This window comes from Salmo salar, chromosome ssa12 (assembly GCF_905237065.1).
Source record: "Salmo salar chromosome ssa12, Ssal_v3.1, whole genome shotgun sequence".
NCBI lineage: Eukaryota > Metazoa > Chordata > Actinopteri > Salmoniformes > Salmonidae > Salmo > Salmo salar.
In genome coordinates, this window is record NC_059453.1 from 17233182 (window position 1) to 17253739 (window position 20558).

General features: G+C 45.8%; 1 protein-coding gene across 3 annotated transcripts in view; it reads left to right on the forward strand.

Moving 5' to 3' along the window:
• Positions 1–20558, forward strand: part of LOC106564370 (LIM domain-binding protein 1) — an 84990-nt gene that overhangs the window by 5083 nt on the left and 59349 nt on the right. The window contains exon 1 of one of the 3 annotated variants that reach the window (XM_045690906.1): positions 10547–10659. The exons of 1 other annotated variant lie outside the window; for it this stretch is intronic. In XM_045690906.1, coding sequence (XP_045546862.1) covers positions 10626–10659 — 34 coding nt within the window. In that variant the 5' untranslated portion in view covers positions 10547–10625. Of the gene's footprint in view, positions 1–10546; positions 10660–13499; positions 14020–20558 lie in introns of those variants that run through there. One more of the 3 variants, XM_045690909.1, reaches the window with a different exon arrangement.

The following is a 20558-nucleotide window of genomic DNA, read 5'->3' on the forward strand; positions in this document are numbered from 1 at the left end:
CATATAAACATTCACAGTGTAGGTTGGGAAAAGTATGTGAACCCCTAGGCTAGTGACTTCTCCAAAAGATAATTGGAGTCTGGAGTCAACTAACCGGGAGTCGAATCAATGAGATGAGATTGGAGATTTTGGTTAGAGCTGCTCTGCCCCATAAAAAACACTCACAAAATCTGAGTTTGCTATTCACAAGAAGCATTGCCTGATGTGAACCATGCCTCAAACAAAAGAGATCTCAGAAGTCCTAAGATTAAGAATTGTTGCCTTGCATAAAGCTGGAAAGGGTTACAAAAGTATCTCTAAAAGTCAGTCCACGGTAAGACAAATTGTCTATAAATGGAGAAATTTCAGCACTGTTGCTACTCTCCCTAGGATTGGCCGTCCTGCAAAGATGACTGCAAGTGCACAGCGCAGAATGCTCAATGAGGTTAAGAAGAATCCTAGTGTCAGCTAAAGACTTACAGAAATCTCTGAAAGATGCTAACATCTCTGTTGACGAGTCTACAATACGTAAAACACTAAACAAGAATGGTGTTCATGGGAGGACACTACGGAAGAAGCCACTGCTGTCCAAAAAAACATTGCTGCACATTAGAATTTCGCAAAAGAGCACCTGGATGTTCCACAGCGCTACTGGCAAAATATGCTGTGGACAGATGAAACTAAAGTTGTGTTGTTTGGAAAGAACACACAACACTATGTGTGGAGAAAAAAAGGCCCAGCACACCAACATGAAAACCTCATCACAACTGTAAAGTATGGTGGAGGGAGCATCATGGGTTGGGTCTGCTTTGCTGCCTCAGGCTCTGGACAGCTTGCTATCATCGACGGAAAAATGAATTCCCAAGTTTATCAAGACATTTTGCAGGAGAATGTAAGGCTTTCTGTCCGCCAATTGAAGCTCAACAGAAGTTGGGCGATGCAACAGGACAACGACCCAAAACACAGAAGTAAATCAACAACAGAACGGCTTGAACAGAAGAAAATACACCTTCTGGAGTGGCCCAGTCAGAGTCCTGACCTCAACCCGTCTGAGATGCTGTGGCATGACCTCAAGAGACCGGTTCACACCAGACATCCCAAGAATATTGCTGAACTAAAACAGTTTTGTAACGAGGAATGGTCCAAAATCCCTCCTGACCGTTGTGCAGGTCTGATCGGCAACTACAGAAAACGTTTGGTTGAGGTTATTGCTGCCAAAGGAGGGTCAACCAGTTATTAAATCCAAGGGTTCACATACTTTTCCCACCCTACACTGTGAATGTTTACACGGTGTGTCCAATAAAGACATGTAAAATTGTAATTGTTTGTGTGTTATTAGTTTAGCAGACTGTGTTTATCTATTGTTGTGACTTTGATGACCAATTTATGCAGAAATCCAGGTAATTCCAAAGGGTTCACATACTTTTTCTTGCGACTGTGTGTGTGTGTGTGTGTGTGTGTGTGTGTGTGTGTGTGTGTGTGTGTGTGTGTGTGTGTGTGTGTGTGTGTGTGTGCACGCATGCGCAGGCGCTGGTGTGTGTCAACATGAGGGGTGAGGACATAGGGACAAGGGACCAAAGAGACAATACCGCCTGCCACTAGGACAGACTCTTTTAAACAGGGATAGAGCGAGAGAGACACAGAGAGAGAGACACAGAGAGAGACACAGAGAGAGACACAGAGAGAGACACAGAGAGAGACACAGAGAGAGACACAGAGAGAGACACAGAGAGAGATACAGAGAGAGACAGAACTAAAAGACTGCTATCGGGAAGGGCAAACACTCACATATACACCAGCTGACGTGTGTGTGTGTGTGTGTGTGTTTGCATATGTGTGTGTGTGTTCTCATGTGTGATTTCAATCGGTGTGTGTGTTTCCAATCTCGAAGAGGCAGTGCCCCGTGGCACGAAGGCATACGCTGCCTCCTCAGCCGTTAAACGAGCCTGTTCAAGGGAGGCGCGCGAGTGTGTGTGTATGTGTGTGTGTGTGGTTCTAGAGAGGCAGGAACATGTGTGTGTGTGTTTGTCATTCTAGAGAGGCAGGAACATGTGTGTGTGTGTGTGGTTCTAGAGAGGCAGGAACATGTGTGTGTGGTTCTAGAGAGGCAGGAATATGTGTGTGTGTGTGTGTGTGTGTGTGTGTGTGTGTGTGTGTGTGTGTGTGTGTGAGTGTGTGTGTTTCTAGAGAGGCACGAACATGTGTGTGTGGTTCTAGAGAGGCAGGAACATGTGTGTGTGGTTCTAGAGAGGCAGGAACCTGTGTGTATGGTTTTAGAGAGGCAGGAACATGTGTGTGTGTGTGTGTGTGGTTCTAGAGAGGCAGGAACATGTGTGTGGTTCTAGAGAGGCAGGAACATGTGTGTGTGGTTTTAGAGAGGCAGGAACATAAACATTGGGGAGTGAGTCAACGAACAAGGTGTGTGTGTGTGTGTGTGTGTGTGTGTGTGTGTGTGTGTGTGTGTGTGTGTGTGTGTGTGTGTGTGTGTGTGTGTGTGTGTGTGTGTGTGTGTGTGTGTGTGTGTGTGTAGTTCTAGAGAGGCAGGAACATGTGTTTGTGGTTCTAGAGAGGCAGGAACATGTGTTTGTGGTTCTAGAGAGGCAGGAACATGTGTTTGTGGTTCTAGAGAGGCAGGAACATGTGTGTGTGGTTCTAGAGAGGCAGGAACATGTGTTTGTGGTTCTAGAGCGGCAGGAACATGTATGTGTGGTTCTAGAGAGGCAGGAACATGTGTTTGTGGTTCTAGAGCGGCAGGAACATGTATGTGTGTGTGTGTGGTTCAGGGGAATGAGGCGGGAACGTTTGTTTAAAATCTGGAGAATCTTGTGGTCAGATAGCATACTCAATGAACGCAGTCATGGAAATTTCCTAAAGACAAGGTTTGTGTCCCAAATGACACCCCCGTTCCCTTTGTAGTGTACTACAGTACACAGGCTTCTGGTCAAAAGTAGTAGTTTATAGGGAATAGGGTGCCACTTGGGAGGCAACCAGGAAAGGAGTGACAGAACTGTGTTTGTTCCACACTAGCATTGTTCTCTTTTATTTTCTTTCTCATTTCTTTCTCTTTCTTTCTTTCTTTCTTTCTTTCTTTCTTTCTTTCTTTCTTTCTTTCTTTCTTTCTTTCTTTCTTTCTTTCTTTCTTTCTTTCTTTCTTTCTTTCTTTCTTTCTTTCTTTCTTTCACTATTCTATTTTCTGAGGTGAATTTAGACAGAGAGAATATAATATGATCTTTGAAATGTCGCTATTCCTTTGAAACTTCTGTGAGTGTAATGTTTACTGTTATTTTTTCACTTTAGTTAAGTGTCTATTTTACTTACTTTGGCAATGTAAACATGTTTCCCATGCCAATAAATCCCTTTGAATTGAACAGAGAGAGAGAGAGAGAGACAGAGAGAGAGAGAGAGAGACAGAGAGAGAGAGAGAGATCCGCATAACAAGCAGCCTAAGGGCATGGGGCTGGCAACAGTTACAGTATTTACGCTAACTGTCCCATAACTACAGTATCCATACACCAGTGCAGTATCCCTACACCAAGCGACCAGATATAAGGACCTACTTTCCCCACAACAACAACATAAACCCCACTAAAGAGAATGTTCGTAATAGTTTCAATAGTGAAGCATTGAGACTGCAACTACAGTTGGTTTCTCTAGCCAGAGTCCTCTAGAGTCTAACTACAGAGAACTTCTACAGTTGGTTTCTCTAGCCAGAGTCCTCTAGAGTCTAACTACAGAGAACTTCTACAGTTGGTTTCTCTAGCCAGAGTCCTCTAGAGTCTAACTACAGAGAACTTCTACAGTTGGTTTCTCTAGCCAGAGTCCTCTAGAGTCTAACTACAGAGAACTTCTACAGTTGGTTTCTCTAGCCAGAGTCCTCTAGAGTCTAACTACAGAGAACTTCTACAGTTGGTTTCTCTAGCCAGAGTCCTCTAGAGTCTAACGACAGAGAACTTCTACAGTTGGTTTCTCTAGCCAGAGTCCTCTAGAGTCTAACTACAGAGAACTTCAAGATCACAACAAGATCTACACTTCTCCCTCCCTGTGCCTCTTCTCTTCCATCTATCTACACTTCTCTCTCCCTGTACCTCTTCTCTTCCATCTATCTACACTTCTCCATCCCTGTACCTCTTCTCTTCCTTCCATGTACACTTCTCCCTCCCTGTACCTCTTCTCTTCCTTCCATCTACACTTCTCCCTCCCTGTACCTCTTCTTTTCCATCTATCTACACTTCTCCCTCCCTGTACCTCTTCTCTTCCTTCTATCTACACTTCTCCCTCCCTGTACCTCTTCTCTTCCTTCTATCTACACTTCTCCCTCCCTGTACCTCTTCTCTTCCTTCTATCTACACTTCTCCCTCCCTGTACCTCTTCTCTTCCTTCTATCTACACTTCTCCCTCCCTGTACCTCTTCTCTTCCATCTATCTACACTTCTCCCTCCCTGTACCTCTTCTCTTCCATCTATCTACACTTCTCCCTCCCTGTACCTCTTCTCTTCCTTCTATCTACACTTCTCCCTCCCTGTACTCTCTTCTCTTCCTTCTATCTACACTTCTCCCTCCCTGTACCTCTTCTCTTCCATCTATCTACACTTCTCCCTCCCTGTACCTCTTCTCTTCCATCAATCTACACTTCTCCCTCCCTGTACCTCTTCTCTTCCTTCTATCTCTTCCTCTCTCTTTCTTCTCTCTCTTCATATGGCTTTATTGGCATGGAAAACATATGTTTACATTACCAAAGCAAGTGAAACAGATAATAGACGAAAGTGAAATAAACAATAAAAAATTATAAGTAAACCTTAAACTCACAATTACAGACATTTCAAATGTCATAGTATGGCTATATACAGTGTTATAACGATGTGCAACTAGTTAAAATACAAAAGGGAAAATGTCTCTCTCCCTCTCTCACTGGGAAGACACAGTGTTTACATTCCAGCACCATGTTCAACACAAGAAACCTCCCCTTCTTGTGTGGCCTGTGTGTGTGTGTTTGTGTGTCTGTGTGTGTGTGTGTGTGTGTGTGTGTGTGTGTGTGTGTGTGTGTGTGTGTGTGTGTGTGTGTGTGTGTGTGTGTGTGTGTGTGTGTGTGTGTGTGTGTGTGTGTGTGTGTGTGTGTGTGTGTGCACATGGGTGTGTGTACAGCATATGCCTGAACATGTGTATGACATAAACATTGGGGAGTGAGTCAACGAACAAGGTGTGTGTGTGTGTGTGTGTGTGTGTGTGTGTGTGTGTGTGTGTGTGTGTGTGTGTGTGTGTGTGTGTGTGTGTGTGTGTGTGTGTGTGTGTGTGTGTCAGAATTAGAGGGTAGAAGATGTTGAGACATTGCTTAAAATAGAACCTAGCACCTCCTCAGTAATATACTATACTTTCTCTTTTTCTACCTATCACCTCCTCAGTAATATACTATACTCTCTCTCTTTCTACCTATCACCTCCTCAGTAATATACTATACTCTCTCTACCTATCACCTCCTCAGTAATATACTATACTCTCTCTCTTTCTACCTAGCACCTCCTCAGTAATATACTATACTCTCTCTCTTTCTACCTATCACCTCCTCAGTAATATACTATACTCTCTCTCTTTCTACCTAGCACCTCCTCAGTAATATACTATACTCTCTCTCTTTCTACCTATCACCTCCTCAGTAATATACTATACGCTCTCTCTTTCTACCTATCACCTCCTCAGTAATATACTATACTCTCTCTCTTTCTACCTAGCACCTCCTCAGTAATATACTATACTCTCTCTCTTTCTACCTAGCACCTCCTCAGTAATATACTATACTCTCTCTCTTTCTACCTAGCACCTCCTCAGTAATATACTATACTCTCTCTCTTTCTACCTAGCACCTCCTCAGTAATATACTATACTCTCTCTCTTTCTACCTAGCACCTCCTCAGTCATATACTATACTCTCTCTCTTTCTACCTAGCACCTCCTCAGTAATATACTATACTCTCTCTACCTATCACCTCCTCAGTAATATACTATACTCTCTCTCTTTCTACCTAGCACCTCCTCAGTAATATACTATACTCTCTCTCTTTCTACCTATCACCTCCTCAGTAATATACTATACTCTCTCTCTCTTTCTACCTATCACCTCCTCAGTAATATACTATACTCTCTCTCTTTCTACCTATCACCTCCTCAGTAATATACTATACTCTCTCTCTTTCTACCTAGCACCTCCTCAGTAATATACAATACTCTCTCTCTTTCTGCCTAGCACCTCCTCAGTAATATACTATACTCTCTCTCTTTCTACCTAGCACCTCCTCAGGAATATACTATACTCTCTCTCTTTCTACCTAGCACCTCCTCAGTAATATACTATACTCTCTCTCTTTCTGCCTATCTAATCATCCTGGCCTCTCTCTCTCTCTCTCTCTCTCATTCCCTCGTTCTCTCTCCTTCACCCTCCCTTCTGCCTGTTCTTCTGAACCATATCTCTCTCTGTCCTTTCTCCCTCCCTCCCTCCTCTCTGACTCCACTTATTGCTGGCACACGCTGGGTGCACAGAGCAAAGGGAGGGAGGGAATGAGGGAGGGATAGAGCGAGCAAGGGAGGACGGGAGGACTGTGCCCTCTCATGCAGAAAGTCACATGGTATGTTCTTGATTAGCAGGAAAAATGAGTTAAAGCAGAAACAGAGAGCAGAGAGAGAGGCGTAGAGAGAGAGAGAGAGAGAGAGAGAGAGAGCGAGAGAGGTAGATAGGGAGAGAGACAGAGAGAGGGGGGGTTGCACAACAGCAACCTCACAAAGCCTCCCTCAGCCTGTTCTGTTAAGAGGGAGGGTTGCACAACAAGAGAGGAGGGAGGAGAGGGATGGGGGAGAGAGAGGGAGAGAAGGAGAGGAATAGGAGAGAGAAAGAGAGGGAGGTTGGGAGAGAGGGAAGGGAGAGAGAGAGTGGGAGGAAAGAGAGGTGATGGGGAGAGAGGGAGCAGGAAGAGGGAGAGAGGGAGCAGATAGAGGGAGAGAGGGAGCAGGCAGCCAGTAGGCAGAGAGAGAAACGACACTCACTCGATCCCTCCCACCCAGACTGAGTGTTTCGGTGTTTTCTGCCAAGCTGAGCTGTCATTGGCCGATCCGAGCCAGACCTGAGCTGTCATTGGCCGAGACCTGTCTCTCTCTCTGTGAGATCAGGAACAAAATGGCCTCTAGCATCCAGCAGGGAGGACAGAGCATCAGGGCACTGTCATCTCCCCTCCTCTCCTCTCCTCAGCCCTGTAAGCAGACACACACCACACACCACGCAGGATGGCACTAGTTCTACACACACTGACTCACACACACCCACACTGTACCGTTCAGATGGTATGGTATTACAATACATCACCATGTATTCATACTGAATGTTATTACATGACATATTATTAATATGAATGACTCATTTCTGATATCAACATCACAACAAGCTGAACCTTTATTGTTGTTCATGTCATCCAGATACACATTATACAAACACTAGACCATTTCAATGACGCAGTTGTATTGGAAGAGTTCTGGCTGGTTGAGTCGGACAAATCCTTACTAGAGAATTCAGCCTGTGTGTGTGTGCGTGTGTGCGTGTGCGTGTGTGTGTCCGTGTGTGTGCGTCCGTGTGTGTGTGTGTGTGTGTGTGTGTGTGTGTGTGTGTGTGTGTGTGTGTGTGTGTGTGTGTGTGTGAGAGAGAGAGAGAGTTGAGCTGAATGAAAATAAATGCAGTGTCATATTGTGCCACAGGAGGGCGCCTCAATGACACAGAACAGCCACTACTCAGACTGGCAGACTGGCACTAAGGTGTGTGTGTGTGTGTGTGTGTGTGTGTGTGTGTGTGTGTGTGTGTGTGTGTGTGTGTGTGTGTGTGTGTGTGTGTGTGTGTGTGTGTGTGTGTGTGTGTGTGTGTGTGTGTGTGTGTGTGTGTGTGTGTGTGTCTGTGTGTGTGTGTGTCTCTGTGTGTGTGTCTGTGTGTCTGTGTGTGTGTGTGTGTGTGTGTGTGTGTGTGTCTCTGTGCGTGTGCGTGTCTGTCAGAACATGAATAGCTGCAGTATCAAAGACAGTATGTTTTATGACTGTTCTGTGACCATTCAGAATGTGGTATCAGACAGTATGTTTTGTGATTGTTGTTCTGTGATCATTCAGAATGTGGTATCAGACAGTATGTTTTGTGATTGCTGTTCTGTGATCATTCAGAATGTGGTATCAGACAGTATGTTTTGTGATTGTTGTTCTGTGATCATTCAGAATGTGGTATCAGACAGAAAAGTCTCTTTGGGATTTCCTTCTAGAACCCTAACATTACTCTTCTCTGTGATCAGAACACAGTCTACCACACTGGGGTAGGGGTAGGGGGGATATCCTAAGGGTAACAAGCTAGCTCCAGGCGGTAGTAGGAGAGAGAGGATGTGATGGTGGATTTCATGTACAGTTGAAGTCGGAAGTTTACATACACCTTAGCCAAATACATTTAAACTCAGTTTTTGACAATTCCTAACATTTAATCCTAGTAAAAATTCCCAGTCTTAGGTCAGTTAGGATCACCACTTTATTTTAGGAATGTGAAATGTCAGAGTAATAGTAGAGAAAATGATTTATTTCAGCTTTTATTTCTTTCATCGCATTCCCAGTTGGTCAGAAGTTTACATACACTCAATTAGTATTTGGTAGCATTGCCTTGAAATTGTTTAACTTGGGTCAAACGTTTCAGGTAGCCTTCCACAAGCTTCCCACAATAAGTTGGGTGAATTTTGGCCCATTCCTCCTGACAGAGCTGATGTAACTGAGTCAGGTTTGTAGGCCTCCTTGCTCGTACACACTTTTTCAGTTCTGCCCACACATTTTCTATGGGATTGAGGTCAGGGCTTTGTGATGGCCACTCCAATACATTGACTTTGTTGTCCTTAAGCCATTTTGCCACAACTTTGGAAGTATGCTTGGGGTCATTGTCCATTTGGAAGACCCATTTGTGACCAAGCTTTAACTTCCTGACTGATGTCTTGAGATGTTGCTTCAATATATCCACATAATTTTCCTCCCTCATGATGCCATTTATTTTGTGAAGTGCACCAGCCCCTCCTGCAGCAAAGCACACCCACAACATGATGCCGCCACCCCTGTGCTTCACGATTGGGATGGGGTTCTTCGGCTTGCAAGCCTCCCCCTTTATCCTCCAGACATAATGATGGTCATTATGGCCAAACAGTTCTATTTTTGTTTCATCAGACCAGAGGACATTTCTCCAAAAAGTCCCATCTTTGTCCCCATGTGCAGTTGCAAACCGTAGTCTGGCTTTTTTATGGTGGTTTTGGAGCAGTGGCTTCTTCCTTGCTGAGCGGCCTTTCAGGTTATGTCAATATAGGACTTGTTTTACTGTGGATATAGATACTTTTGTACCTGTTTCCTCCAGCATCTTCACAAGGTCCTTTGCTGTTGTTCTGGGATTGATTTGCACTTTTCGCACCAAAGTACGTTCATCTCTAGGAGACAGAACGCGTCTCCTTCCTGAGCGGTATGACGGCTGCGTGGTTCCATGGTGTTTATACTTGCGTAATATAGTTTGTACAGATGAACGTGGTACCTTCAGGCGTTTGGAAATTGCTCCCAATGATGAACCAGACTTGTGGAGGTCTACAATTTTTTTTCTGACGTCTTGGCTGATTTCTTTTGATTTTCCCATGATGTCAAGCAAAGAGGCACTGAGTTTGAAGGTAGGCCTTGAAATACATCCACAGGTACACCTCCTATTTACTCAAATTATGTCAATTAGCCTATCAGAAGCTTCTAAAGCCATGACATTATTTTCTGGAATGTTCCAAGCTGTTTAAAGGCACAGTCAACTTAGTGTATGTAAACTTCTGACCCACTGGAATTGTGATCCAGTGAATTATAAGTGAAATAATCTGTCTGTAAACAATTGTTGGAAAAATGACTTGTGTCATGCACAAAGTAGATGTCCTAACCGACTTGCCAAAACTATAGTTTGTTAACAAGAAATTTGTGGAGTGGTTGAAAAACAAGTTTTAATGACTCCAACCTAAGTGTATGTAAACTTCCGACTTCAACTTTAGATTAATATAGCTCTATTTTTGTATATTACTGAAAGAATATAGGTCTAACGCCCCTAAACAGTGGTGGGCCTCTGGGTGGTCATTATAGGCACAGATCTAGGATCAGCTTCCTCTCTTCCGAGCTTAACCTTAACCAATTTACAGAGAATATAAAACTGACCTTAAATAAACTAGGGCAGGGATTGGCCAAGGATCTACACTCACCCTTAGACACAGTTCCAGGATCAGTTCTTTCTCCCCCAATCCAAACTTTAACCATTTGATGAGTAATATAAAACTGACATTAGATCAGTGTCTAGGGCAGAGTTGGTGCTACTGCGGGGGTGAGCAGGGAGAGTGAGACGGTTGTTATCAGAACGTTGACAGACGTGTGTGTCGTTCAGCTTCCTGTTGACAGGGGAGTGGAGGAGTAATACACACACACACATGCCCCTCAGCTGCGCCAGTCTGGGGATAGGAGATATCATACGGAGGGAGGGAGGGAGGGAGGGAGGGAGGGAGGGAGAGAGAGAGAGAGAGAGAGAGAGAGAGAGAAGTAGTCCAGTATTGTCAGTTAGTCATGGTAGTGTAGAACTGTGAGGTAACACAATGGCAATGACTGAGGAATTAGAGACTGGAGCAGGTGAGTCTCTCTCTCCCCTGTTATGTACTGTAAGTAGTATTATGACAGTGTTATGTAGCATTTTGACACTGTTATGTAGCATTGTGACACTATTATGTAGCATTATGACACTAATATGTAGCATTATGACAAAGGGGTCAAGTAAAGTGATACCAAACCGTACATTTGGATGTAATTCCAGTATTGACAGGTCTAAACTATGTAATCTCAGGATGTACAGTGGTATTTCATCTTTGATGTGTAAGTGGACGGACTTTTTGATTCATTGTATTTCTTAATCCGTGATTACTATGTATAATAACAGCTACACACAGCTTTAGGCGTGAGACTGAATGTGTGTGTGTGTGTGTGTGTGTGTGTGTGTGTGTGTGTGTGTGTGTGTGTGTGTGTGTGTGTGTGTGTGTGTGTGTGTGTGTAGTAGCTCACATGTTAGGGGGAAGTGAGTAGGGAGCGGTCTGGGTGCTTTAGTTGTGTGTGCGCTTGTGTGCCCGCACGTGTGTGCATGTATGTGTATACGTGCTTGTGCGTGCTGTGTTTGGGGGATGGGAAGTAGTCTGTCAGAGGCACTATGACATAGTGATGTGGATTTGCCTTTATTATATTCACTGGCCTTTGTAACCATGGTAACACACCCCAGTCAATGGTGTCACAACTGGAGAGGAGCTAAGAGTCAGCCATTCAGATAGACACACAGGAGTTAATCCTCGTGTGTGTGTGTGTGTGTGTGTGTGTGTGTGTGTGTGTGTGTGTGTGTGTAGGTGTGTGAGAGAGAGAGAAAGCGTGTGTGTGCAAGGCTCTCCTATTGAAATGGTACATGGCGAGGGTTAATCCCTGTGTGTGGAGGTTGCCAGGCTCGGGCTTGGGGGGGCTTCTCTCTCTCTCTCTCTCTTCCTCTCTCTCTCCTTCTGTCTCTCTCTTTCTCTCTCTCCCTGTCTTTCTATCTCGCTCTCTGTCTGTCTGTCTCTCTCTGCCCCCCCCCCCTTCTCCCCACTCCTTCTATCATCTTGAGTAGAGGAGAGCCAGACCCCCCCAACATGTCAAACACTCAGTGCTGACCTATTTCCTATTTTGCCTCCCCACTTACATTTTGAGGAAAATAACATCTTGGAATTCTACAACGTCTGTATCACCCTGACACCCTCTGTATTTTCTGTGTTACACACACACACACACACACACACACACACACACACACACACACACACACACACACACACACACACACACACACACACACACACACACACACACACACACACACACACACTCTCTCAACAACCCACTGACATGGTCTTGACTCTTGTTATTTTTAACCCCACCAGTATGGACACATGCGGATCTCTCTTTCTCTCTCCCTTTCCTCTCTCTCCCTCTCCTTCCTCTCCTTCCCTCTTTCTCTCCATCTCTCTCTCTCTCCCTTTCCTCTCTCTCCCCCTCTCTCTCCCTCTCCTTCCTCTCCTTCCCTCTTTCTCTCCCTCTCCTTCCTCTCTCTCCCCCTCTCTCCCTCTCCTTCCTCTCCTTCCCTCTTTCTCTCCCTCTCTTCTCCATATATGATTAAAATGTGCAATGATTTAGGAGGATTAAGTGTTCTACTGCTTCTCCTTTCAGCTTAGTGTTTTTTGTTGACTGTTGAGGCGGCCAGCAAAATCTGTGTGTGTGTGTGTTATTGTGTTTGTGTGCATTTGTGTGTGTGTGTGTGTGTGTGTGTGTGTGTGTGTGTGTGTGTGTGTGTGTGTGTGTGTGTGTGTGTGTGTGTGTGTGTGTGTGTCTGATTTATTTGACTGATGAGGCGGCCAGCAAAATCTCTGTGTGTGTGTGTGTGTTATTGTGTGTGTGTTTGTGTGCATTTGTGTGTGTGCGTATGTGTGTCTGATTTTAGTTAACTGTTGAGGTGGCAAGCAAAAGCTGTGTGTGTGTGTGTGTATGTGTGTGTTATTGTGTGCATTTGTGTGTGTGTGTGTGTGTGTGTGTATGTGTGTTATTGTGTGTGTGTGTGTGTGTGTGTGTATGTGTGTGTCTGCTTTTAGTTAACTCTTGAGGTGGCAAGCAGAAGCTGTTTGTGAATGTGCATGTGTATACTATATTGCTGTAAGTAGACACACACGGCAATGTTTTAAAGCTTTTCACACCTACAAGTTAATTTAAGCTGTAAACCTTTTAGGATTTAGTATGATTTGTTCTTTATGGAAAAGGTTTCATATGGGCAATAGAACATGGTCTCAGAGCATTTTGTATTATTCTGTGCTTAAATCCATTGGGCAATAGAACATGGTCTCAGAGCATTTTGTATTATTCTGTACGAAAATCCATTGGGCAATAACATTAATAGGCCTATGTATGAGTTTTATCACATAGCCTACACATGTGTATACATTATTTGCCTATATCTCTCAGAAAAGTTTATATTCAACACTATTTGTTAGTGTTTCAAGATGTCATTTATAAAAGCATTATTTGTTGGGAGTCATTAAACTCCCCAGACGTGTGTAGTATGATCTCCTGTTCAATTGGGACAGTCAATTTGATTTATCGATCTGTTTTGCCCCCCCCCCCAAAAAAAACCGATTGATCTAGAGTAGACAGTGTCAATGAATTCAAGACCAATATTTAAACTAGGCGATGACACCTAGTGATGATGATAGCTTTGCCTTTAATTTCACGACAACAAATACAATTTCGCCCATCATCGCACTATTCCATTATTGTTCGACCATAACTATCCTAACACACGTCTCTGTTCGGTTCTGTCGCAGACGGTTTTCTCTTTGAGGATTAGGTCAATTTCCATACATGTCAGTTATGGCGATAGAGAGAGCTCAGCGATGGTACAGAAAAAATGCTTAGCCAACAACCTATGCGCCGTGTTGCAGAAGGACAGAGGGGGAAGGGAGACTGGATAGGGTACGAGAGTAAGTAGGTGGCGGACGGTGTTCTCTCGTTCTACCGGATCTTTCATTCTAAGGATAGAGAGAGAGCGGGTGACTGGACAGGAGGAGAGGAGCAGCGCACAAGCGAGTGAGCGCTGGAGAGAGAGAGAAGGAGGAGGGAGGGCCAAGAGCTATTGTTCATGTTTGCCCACGAACAAAGGACTTATCTGGGTCTGTACGTAAAATCGACTGCAGGCTTGTGTCCACCGACAAGGCCTCATGAGGGATAAAATAACCTATTTCTCATTGTCCGTATTTTCTGGTCCAGTATTCCCGTTATAATATTTTGGGGTTTGTTCTAAAAAAAAGTGGGACGTACTACGTTAGGACGAACCAGTCAGCCACCGTAGCGTTTTACGCAAGGAGCGTGCTACACGGGAGCTACTATCCCAGTTCTGTCAACATCCTTCTTTGATTGGGACTTCTCTTGCAGGTAAACGGTTACACTGGTCAAACGCAAACGTCTGTTTCTATTATAATAATTTCTAAAGTTGTATATATAAAAAAAAGAAAATATACATTTCTGCAATGTATGTGCGTGGTTGTAGTTTGCGTCTATCTTTTTTTAATTTTTGCTATAACAATTCTAAATGTTAACTGGTTAGCAAGTTAGCTAGCCATCTGCCAAAGATGGTAACCGGAGGCGGCTAGTTGAGCGTTAGCTATGTGTTGGGCCTGCTACGTCGCTGTTGTGTGTAGTCAGCGATTTTCTATGGCTTTGTTTTGATTGAAGATGTCTATCACCGTTAGCTACTGTTGCAGTCGCGTCAATTTATCATCGAATGCAGCTACCCAATCGATGCATTTTGCAACGATATGTGAACCCCCGGCGTTCGGATGTAGCTTGTAATGCTAACTAAATGTAACATTGTAGCTAGCCAGTTAGCTTGGAGCTAGTTAACTTCTTATGTAGCCACAGCTGATGCTAGCCACTTTGTTGACAAACATTACTGACCTTATACTTGTAGCTGACTACTATTGTAGTACACGCTTTCTTGTAAACAATCTAGCTAACGTTAGCTATTTAATTTCTTATCAAATTAGAAATACTCCAGCTATCACTTCACTTCAAATGTAGGCTAGAGTCTTTGTAGTTTGTGAAATGCTGGTTTTAGAATCTAGAATGGCATTTATTTATTATATAATCGTGAAGGTTTAGGCTTTAGTTCTAATCGTGAATTCTCGAATGGAATTCCTCTGAGAATGTGTGTTTGGCTTCCTGAACACTGCTCCCTGACTGATGACAGGTCAGATTTACGGTCAGGGAAATCACATTACCACCACCATTACATCTCAAAGACAGGAAGTGTGTGTGTCTCTCTCTCTCCCCCCTGTGTGTGTGTGTGTGTGTGTGTGTGTGTGTGTGTGTGTGTGTGTTGTAGAGAGGGTAATTTGCAGCAGAGGAAGTGTGGCTTGTAGCTGATTTGATTTGGACTGGCCCATCGTTTACCACCAAGTAAAGGAACGGAGCTAATGGTTCTTTATACACACACACACACACACACACACACACACACACACACACACACACACACTAAGTGAAGGATCAGAGCTAATGGGTTTGTACTGTAGTCTCTTAGCTTGTAATGGAAATAATATGAATTAATGAATGTATCCATTAATTTTGTTGTGATGATGCAGCTATTATCATAGGGTTATATATTTTTTAAACGTTTTCTCTAAATAAGAGTGGTTGCACAATTAAAGGTCAATACACTGCATTTCAAACAGTCAGCAATAATGTAATGAGTTCAGGGCTTGTACAATGATTCCTAGGTTAAATATGAGCCTTCCACGACCATAAGACCCACCAATCATTACATTACTTATCAAAATACTTTAACCTGCTTTTTTTGCAATAATCACTGGCTTTCAAGTCTGTCTATGAACAATCCCCTTTTTGTTCCAAATGTAACCAGCTCCATGCACATCCATGAATAATGGCCAACATCTGCTAGCAGGCAGTATAGAAAATGAAGTCAGAAATAATCTCTCCAGCACAAACCCAGGTGCTAGTGAGTAGCCAGCTAATATTTACATTTAGCTCCCGAGTGTTGCAGCGGTCTGAGGCACTGCATCTCAGTGCTAGAGGTGTCACTACAGACCCTGGTTCGATTCCAGGCTGTATCACAACCAGCCATGATTGGGAGTCCCATAGGGCAGCGCACAATTGGCCCAGCGTCATCCGGGTTAGGGTTTGGCTGGGGTGTGGTGGGGTGGGCCGTCATTGTAAATAAGAAGTTGTTCTTAACTGACCTGCCTAGTTAAATAAAAAAAACTGCTTGCTAACAAGGTATAACAGTTGAACTGTTATGAATACACCCTCCTGTCCGTCTCCATCTGTTGGAACAACAGCCTGATCATTTTGTTAAGATGTTGAAATCAAGTGGCTTCCTGGATAAGAAGATGCTTATTTCTCAGAATGAGAACAAGTTGCCAAATCCTTATACAATGTTTTTTATGCCCATTGCACATTTATAAAACAGACTAGACCAGTGCTCCCAACCTTTTACGGTTACTGTACCACCAACTGAATGTTGCTCTGCCCGTAGTACCCCTCATGTGCATTTTCCCAGCAGGCCTGTGGTCTCATCAGTCTTCTCAGGTACCCCCTGTGGATAGGCCAAGTACCCCCAGGGGTCCTGGTATCCCCGGTTGGGAAGCACTGTTCTAGACAGCCTGCACATAACAGCATGTGGTTAAATGCTGCTAGCGGTACGTGGTACACAATGCCACGCGACAGACACTGAGATACATGTTCATTGACTGTTTTAGGGGGGTCTGTTCTACATGTTGGGAGTTGAGACATATAAAGGGTATTAGTTAGAAAGGTTAACTTCTCTATTACAGTAAAATAACGTCTCAGTGTGTTTCTCTGTCCAGCTCACCCATTCTGTTGGACCAAAACTCAAATGCAAACAGCGAGTTGAAACTGTTGTTGTCAGAGAGGAAAAAGAGATCTTTCCTCTTTGTTGTTGTGAGTGGCGGGGGGGGCTTGGTGTCACAGTACAGAAGGGGGGGGGCTTGGTGTCACAGTACAGAAGGAGGAGGGGCTTGGTGTCACAGTACAGAAGGAGGAGGGGCTTGGTGTCACAGTACAGAAGGAGGAGGGGCTTGGTGTCACACTACAGAAGGGGGGGGGCTTGGTGTCACACTACAGAAGGGGGGGGGCTTGGTGTCACAGCACAGAAGGAGGAGGGGCTTGGTGTCACAGTACAGGAGGAGGAGGGGCTTGGTGTCACAGTACAGGAGGAGGAGGGGCTTGGTGTCACAGTACAGGAGGAGGAGGGGCTTGGTGTCACAGCACAGGAGGAGGAGGGGCTTGGTGTCACAGCACCGGAGGAGGAGGGGCTTGGTGTCACAGCACCGGAGGAGGAGGGGCTTGGTGTCACAGCACCGGAGGAGGAGGGGCTTGGTGTCACAGCACAGGAGGAGGAGGGGCTTGGTGTCACAGTACAGGAGGAGGAGGGGCTTGGTGTCACAGCACCGGAGGAGGAGGGGCTTGGTGTCACAGCACAGGAGGAGGAGGGGCTTGGTGTCACAGCACAGAAGGGGGGGGGCTTGGTGTCACAGCACAGGAGGGGGGCTTGGTGTCACAGCACAGGAGGGGGGCTTGGTGTCACAGCACAGGAGGGGGGCTTGGTGTCACAGCACAGAAGGGGGGGCTTGGTGTCACAGCACAGAAGGGGGGGGCTTGGTGTCACAGCACAGGAGGAGAGGGGCTTGGTGTCACAGCACAGGAGGGAGGGCTTGGTGTCACAGCACAGGAGGGGGGGCTTGGCGTCACAGCACAGGAGGGGGGCTTGGCGTCACAGCACAGGAGGAGGAGGGGCTTGGCGTCACAGCACAGGAGGGAGGGGCTTGGCGTCACAGCACAGGAGGAGGAGGGGCTTGGCGTCACAGCACAGGAGGAGGAGGGGCTTGGTGTCACAGTACAGGAGGAGGAGGGGCTTGGCGTCACAGCACAGGAGGAGGAGGGAAGGAGATGAGACCAAAAAGAAAACCCCTCATCAAAAAATAAAAGATGTTTGTAACATCGAACTAAAACATCCATTCTAATGAATTGGATATATATCGACCAGCCCTAATTCCACAACAACAGTTAGGCTACACACAGTTTTGATACTTTGGTTTGAGTGAGATGGTGTTTTGGCAGTCATGACAACGCTCTCCTGTCTGTCTCTGGGTCTAGTCTATGCGTGTGTCTGTCTCTGGGTCTAGTCTATGCGTGTGTCTGTCTCTGGGTCTAGTCTATGCGTGTGTCTGTCTCTGGGTCTAGTCTATGCGTGTGTCTGTCTCTGGGTCTAGTCTATGTGTGTGTCTGTCTCTGGGTCTAGTCTATGTGTGTGTCTGTCTCTGGGTCTAGTCTATGCGTGTGTCTGTCTCTGGGTCTAGTCTATGCGTGTGTCTGTCTCTGGGTCTAGTCTATGCGTGTGTCTGTCTCTGGGTCTAGTCTATGCGTGTGTCTGTCTCTGGGTCTAGTCTATGTGTGTGTCTGTCTCTGGGTCTAGTCTATGTGTGTGTCTGTCTCTGGGTCTAGTCTATGCGTGTGTCTGTCTCTGGGTCTAGTCTATGCGTGTGTCTGTCTCTGGAAGATCTTACTGTCTGTGTGTCTGAGACACTTTGTGTTCCTCGCTCAGCACAGTGACTGTAGAGAGTAATGATAGGTGTGTGTCTGATAAATGTTTTATGAGACCAACCCTTTACGACAGAACTGCTACTTCGTGTGTGTGTGTGAGGTCGAGGGAGTTTACTACCATTGTGTTACCACCATCCTGCCTGCTGTGGCTTTGACAGGTAGATTGATGGAGGATGTTCTGAATAGGCATGCTACTCTGTTCTGTTGAGTGTTTGTGTGTTCTGTTGATGTGTGACTTCAGTCAGAGGGTACAGTGTGGTTAAGATAAAGCAAAAATCACCCACATACTCTCATTTACATTTACATTTACGTCATTTAGCAGACGCTCTTATCCAGAGCGACTTACAAATTGGTGCATTCACCTTATGATATCCAGTGGAACAACCACTTTACAATAGTACAGCTATATCTTTTTTTTTGGGGGGGGGGGGGGGGTTAGAAGGATTACTTCATCCTATCCCAGGTATTCCTTAAAGAGGTGGGGTTTCAGGTGTCTCCGGAAGGTGGTGATTGACTCCGCTGTCCTGGTGTCGTGAGGGAGCTTGTTCCACCATTGGGGTGCCAGAGCAGCGAACAGTTTTGACTGGGCTGAGCGGGAACTGTGCTTCCGCAGAGGTAGGGGGGCCAGCAGGCCAGAGGTGGATGAACGCAGTGCCCTTCTTTGGGTGTAGGGCCTGATCAGAGCCTGAAGGTACGGAGGTGCCGTTCCCCTCACAGCTCCGTAGGCAAGCACCATGGTCTTGTAGCAGATGCGAGCTTCAACTGGAAGCCAGTGGAGTGTGCGGAGGAGCGGGGTGACGTGAGAGAACTTGGGAAGGTTGAACACCAGACGGGCTGCGGCATTCTGGATGAGTTGTAGGGGTTTAATGGCACAGGCAGGGAGCCCCACTAGCAGGGAGTTGCAGTAATCCAGACGGGAGATGACAAGTGCCTGAATTAAGACCTGCGCCGCTTCCTGTGTGAGGCAGGGTCGTACTCTGCGAATGTTGTAGAGCATGAACCTACAGGATCGGGTCACTGCATTGATGTTAGCGGAGAACGACAGGGTGTTGTCCAGGGTCACGCCAAGGCTCTTAGCACTCTGGGAGGAGGACACAATGGAGTTGTCGACCGTGATGGCGAGATCATGGAACGGGCAGTCCTTCCCCGGGAGGAAGAGCAGCTCCGTTTTGCCGAGGTTCAGCTTGAGGTGGTGATCTGTCATCCACACTGATATGTCTGCCAGACATGCAGAGATGTGATTCGCCACCTGGTTATCAGAAGGGGGAAAGGAGAAGATTAATTGTATGTCGTCTGCGTAGCAATGATAGGAGAGACCATGTGAGGATATGACAGAGCCAAGTGACTTGGTGTATAGCGAGAGTAGGAGAGGGCCTAGAACTGAGCCCTGGGGGACACCAGTGGTGAGAGCACGTGGTGCGGAGACGGATTCTCACTACGCCACCTGGTAGGAGCAACCTGTCAGGTAGGACGCAATCCAAGAGTGAGCCGCGCCGGAGATGCCCAACTCGGAGAGGGTGGAGAGGAGGATCTGATGGTTCACAGTATCAAAGGCAGCAGATAGGTCTAGAAGGAGGAGAGAGAGTTGGCTTTAGCAGTGCGGAGAGCCTCCGTGACACAGAGAAGAGCAGTCTTAGTTGAATGACCAGTCTTGAAACCTGACTGATTTGGATCAAGAAGGTCATTCTGAGAGAGATAGCAAGAGAGCTGGCCAAGGACGGCATGCTCAAGAGTTTTGGAGAGAAAAGAAAGAAGGGATACTGGTCTGTAGTTGTTGACATCGGAGGGATCGAGTGTAGGTTTTTTGAGAAGGTGTGCAACTCTCGCTCTCTTGAAGACGGAAGGGACGTAGCCAGCGGTCAAGGATGAGTTGATGAGCGAGGTGAGGTAAGGGAGAAGGTCTCCGGAAATGGTCTGGAGAAGAGAGGAGTGGATTGGGTCAAGCGGGCAGGTTGTTGGGCGGCCGGCCGGCCGTCACAAGTCGCAAGATTTCATCTGTAGAGAGAGGGGCGAAAGAGGTCAAAGCATAGGGTAGGGCAACGTGAGCAGGACCAGCGGTGTCGTTTGACTTAACAAACGAGGATCGGATGTCGTCAACCTTCTTTTCAAAATGGTTGACGAAGTCATCCGCAGAGAGGGAGGAGGGGGGAGGGGGAGGAGGATTCAGGAGGGAGGAGAAGGTGGCAAAGAGCTTCCTAGGGTTAGAGGCAGATGCTTGGAATTTAGAGTGGTAGAAAGTGGCTTTAGCAGCAGAAACAGGAGAAGAAAATGTAGAGAGGAGGGAGTGAAAAGATGCCAGGTCCGCAGGGAGGCTAGTTTTCCTCCATTTCCGC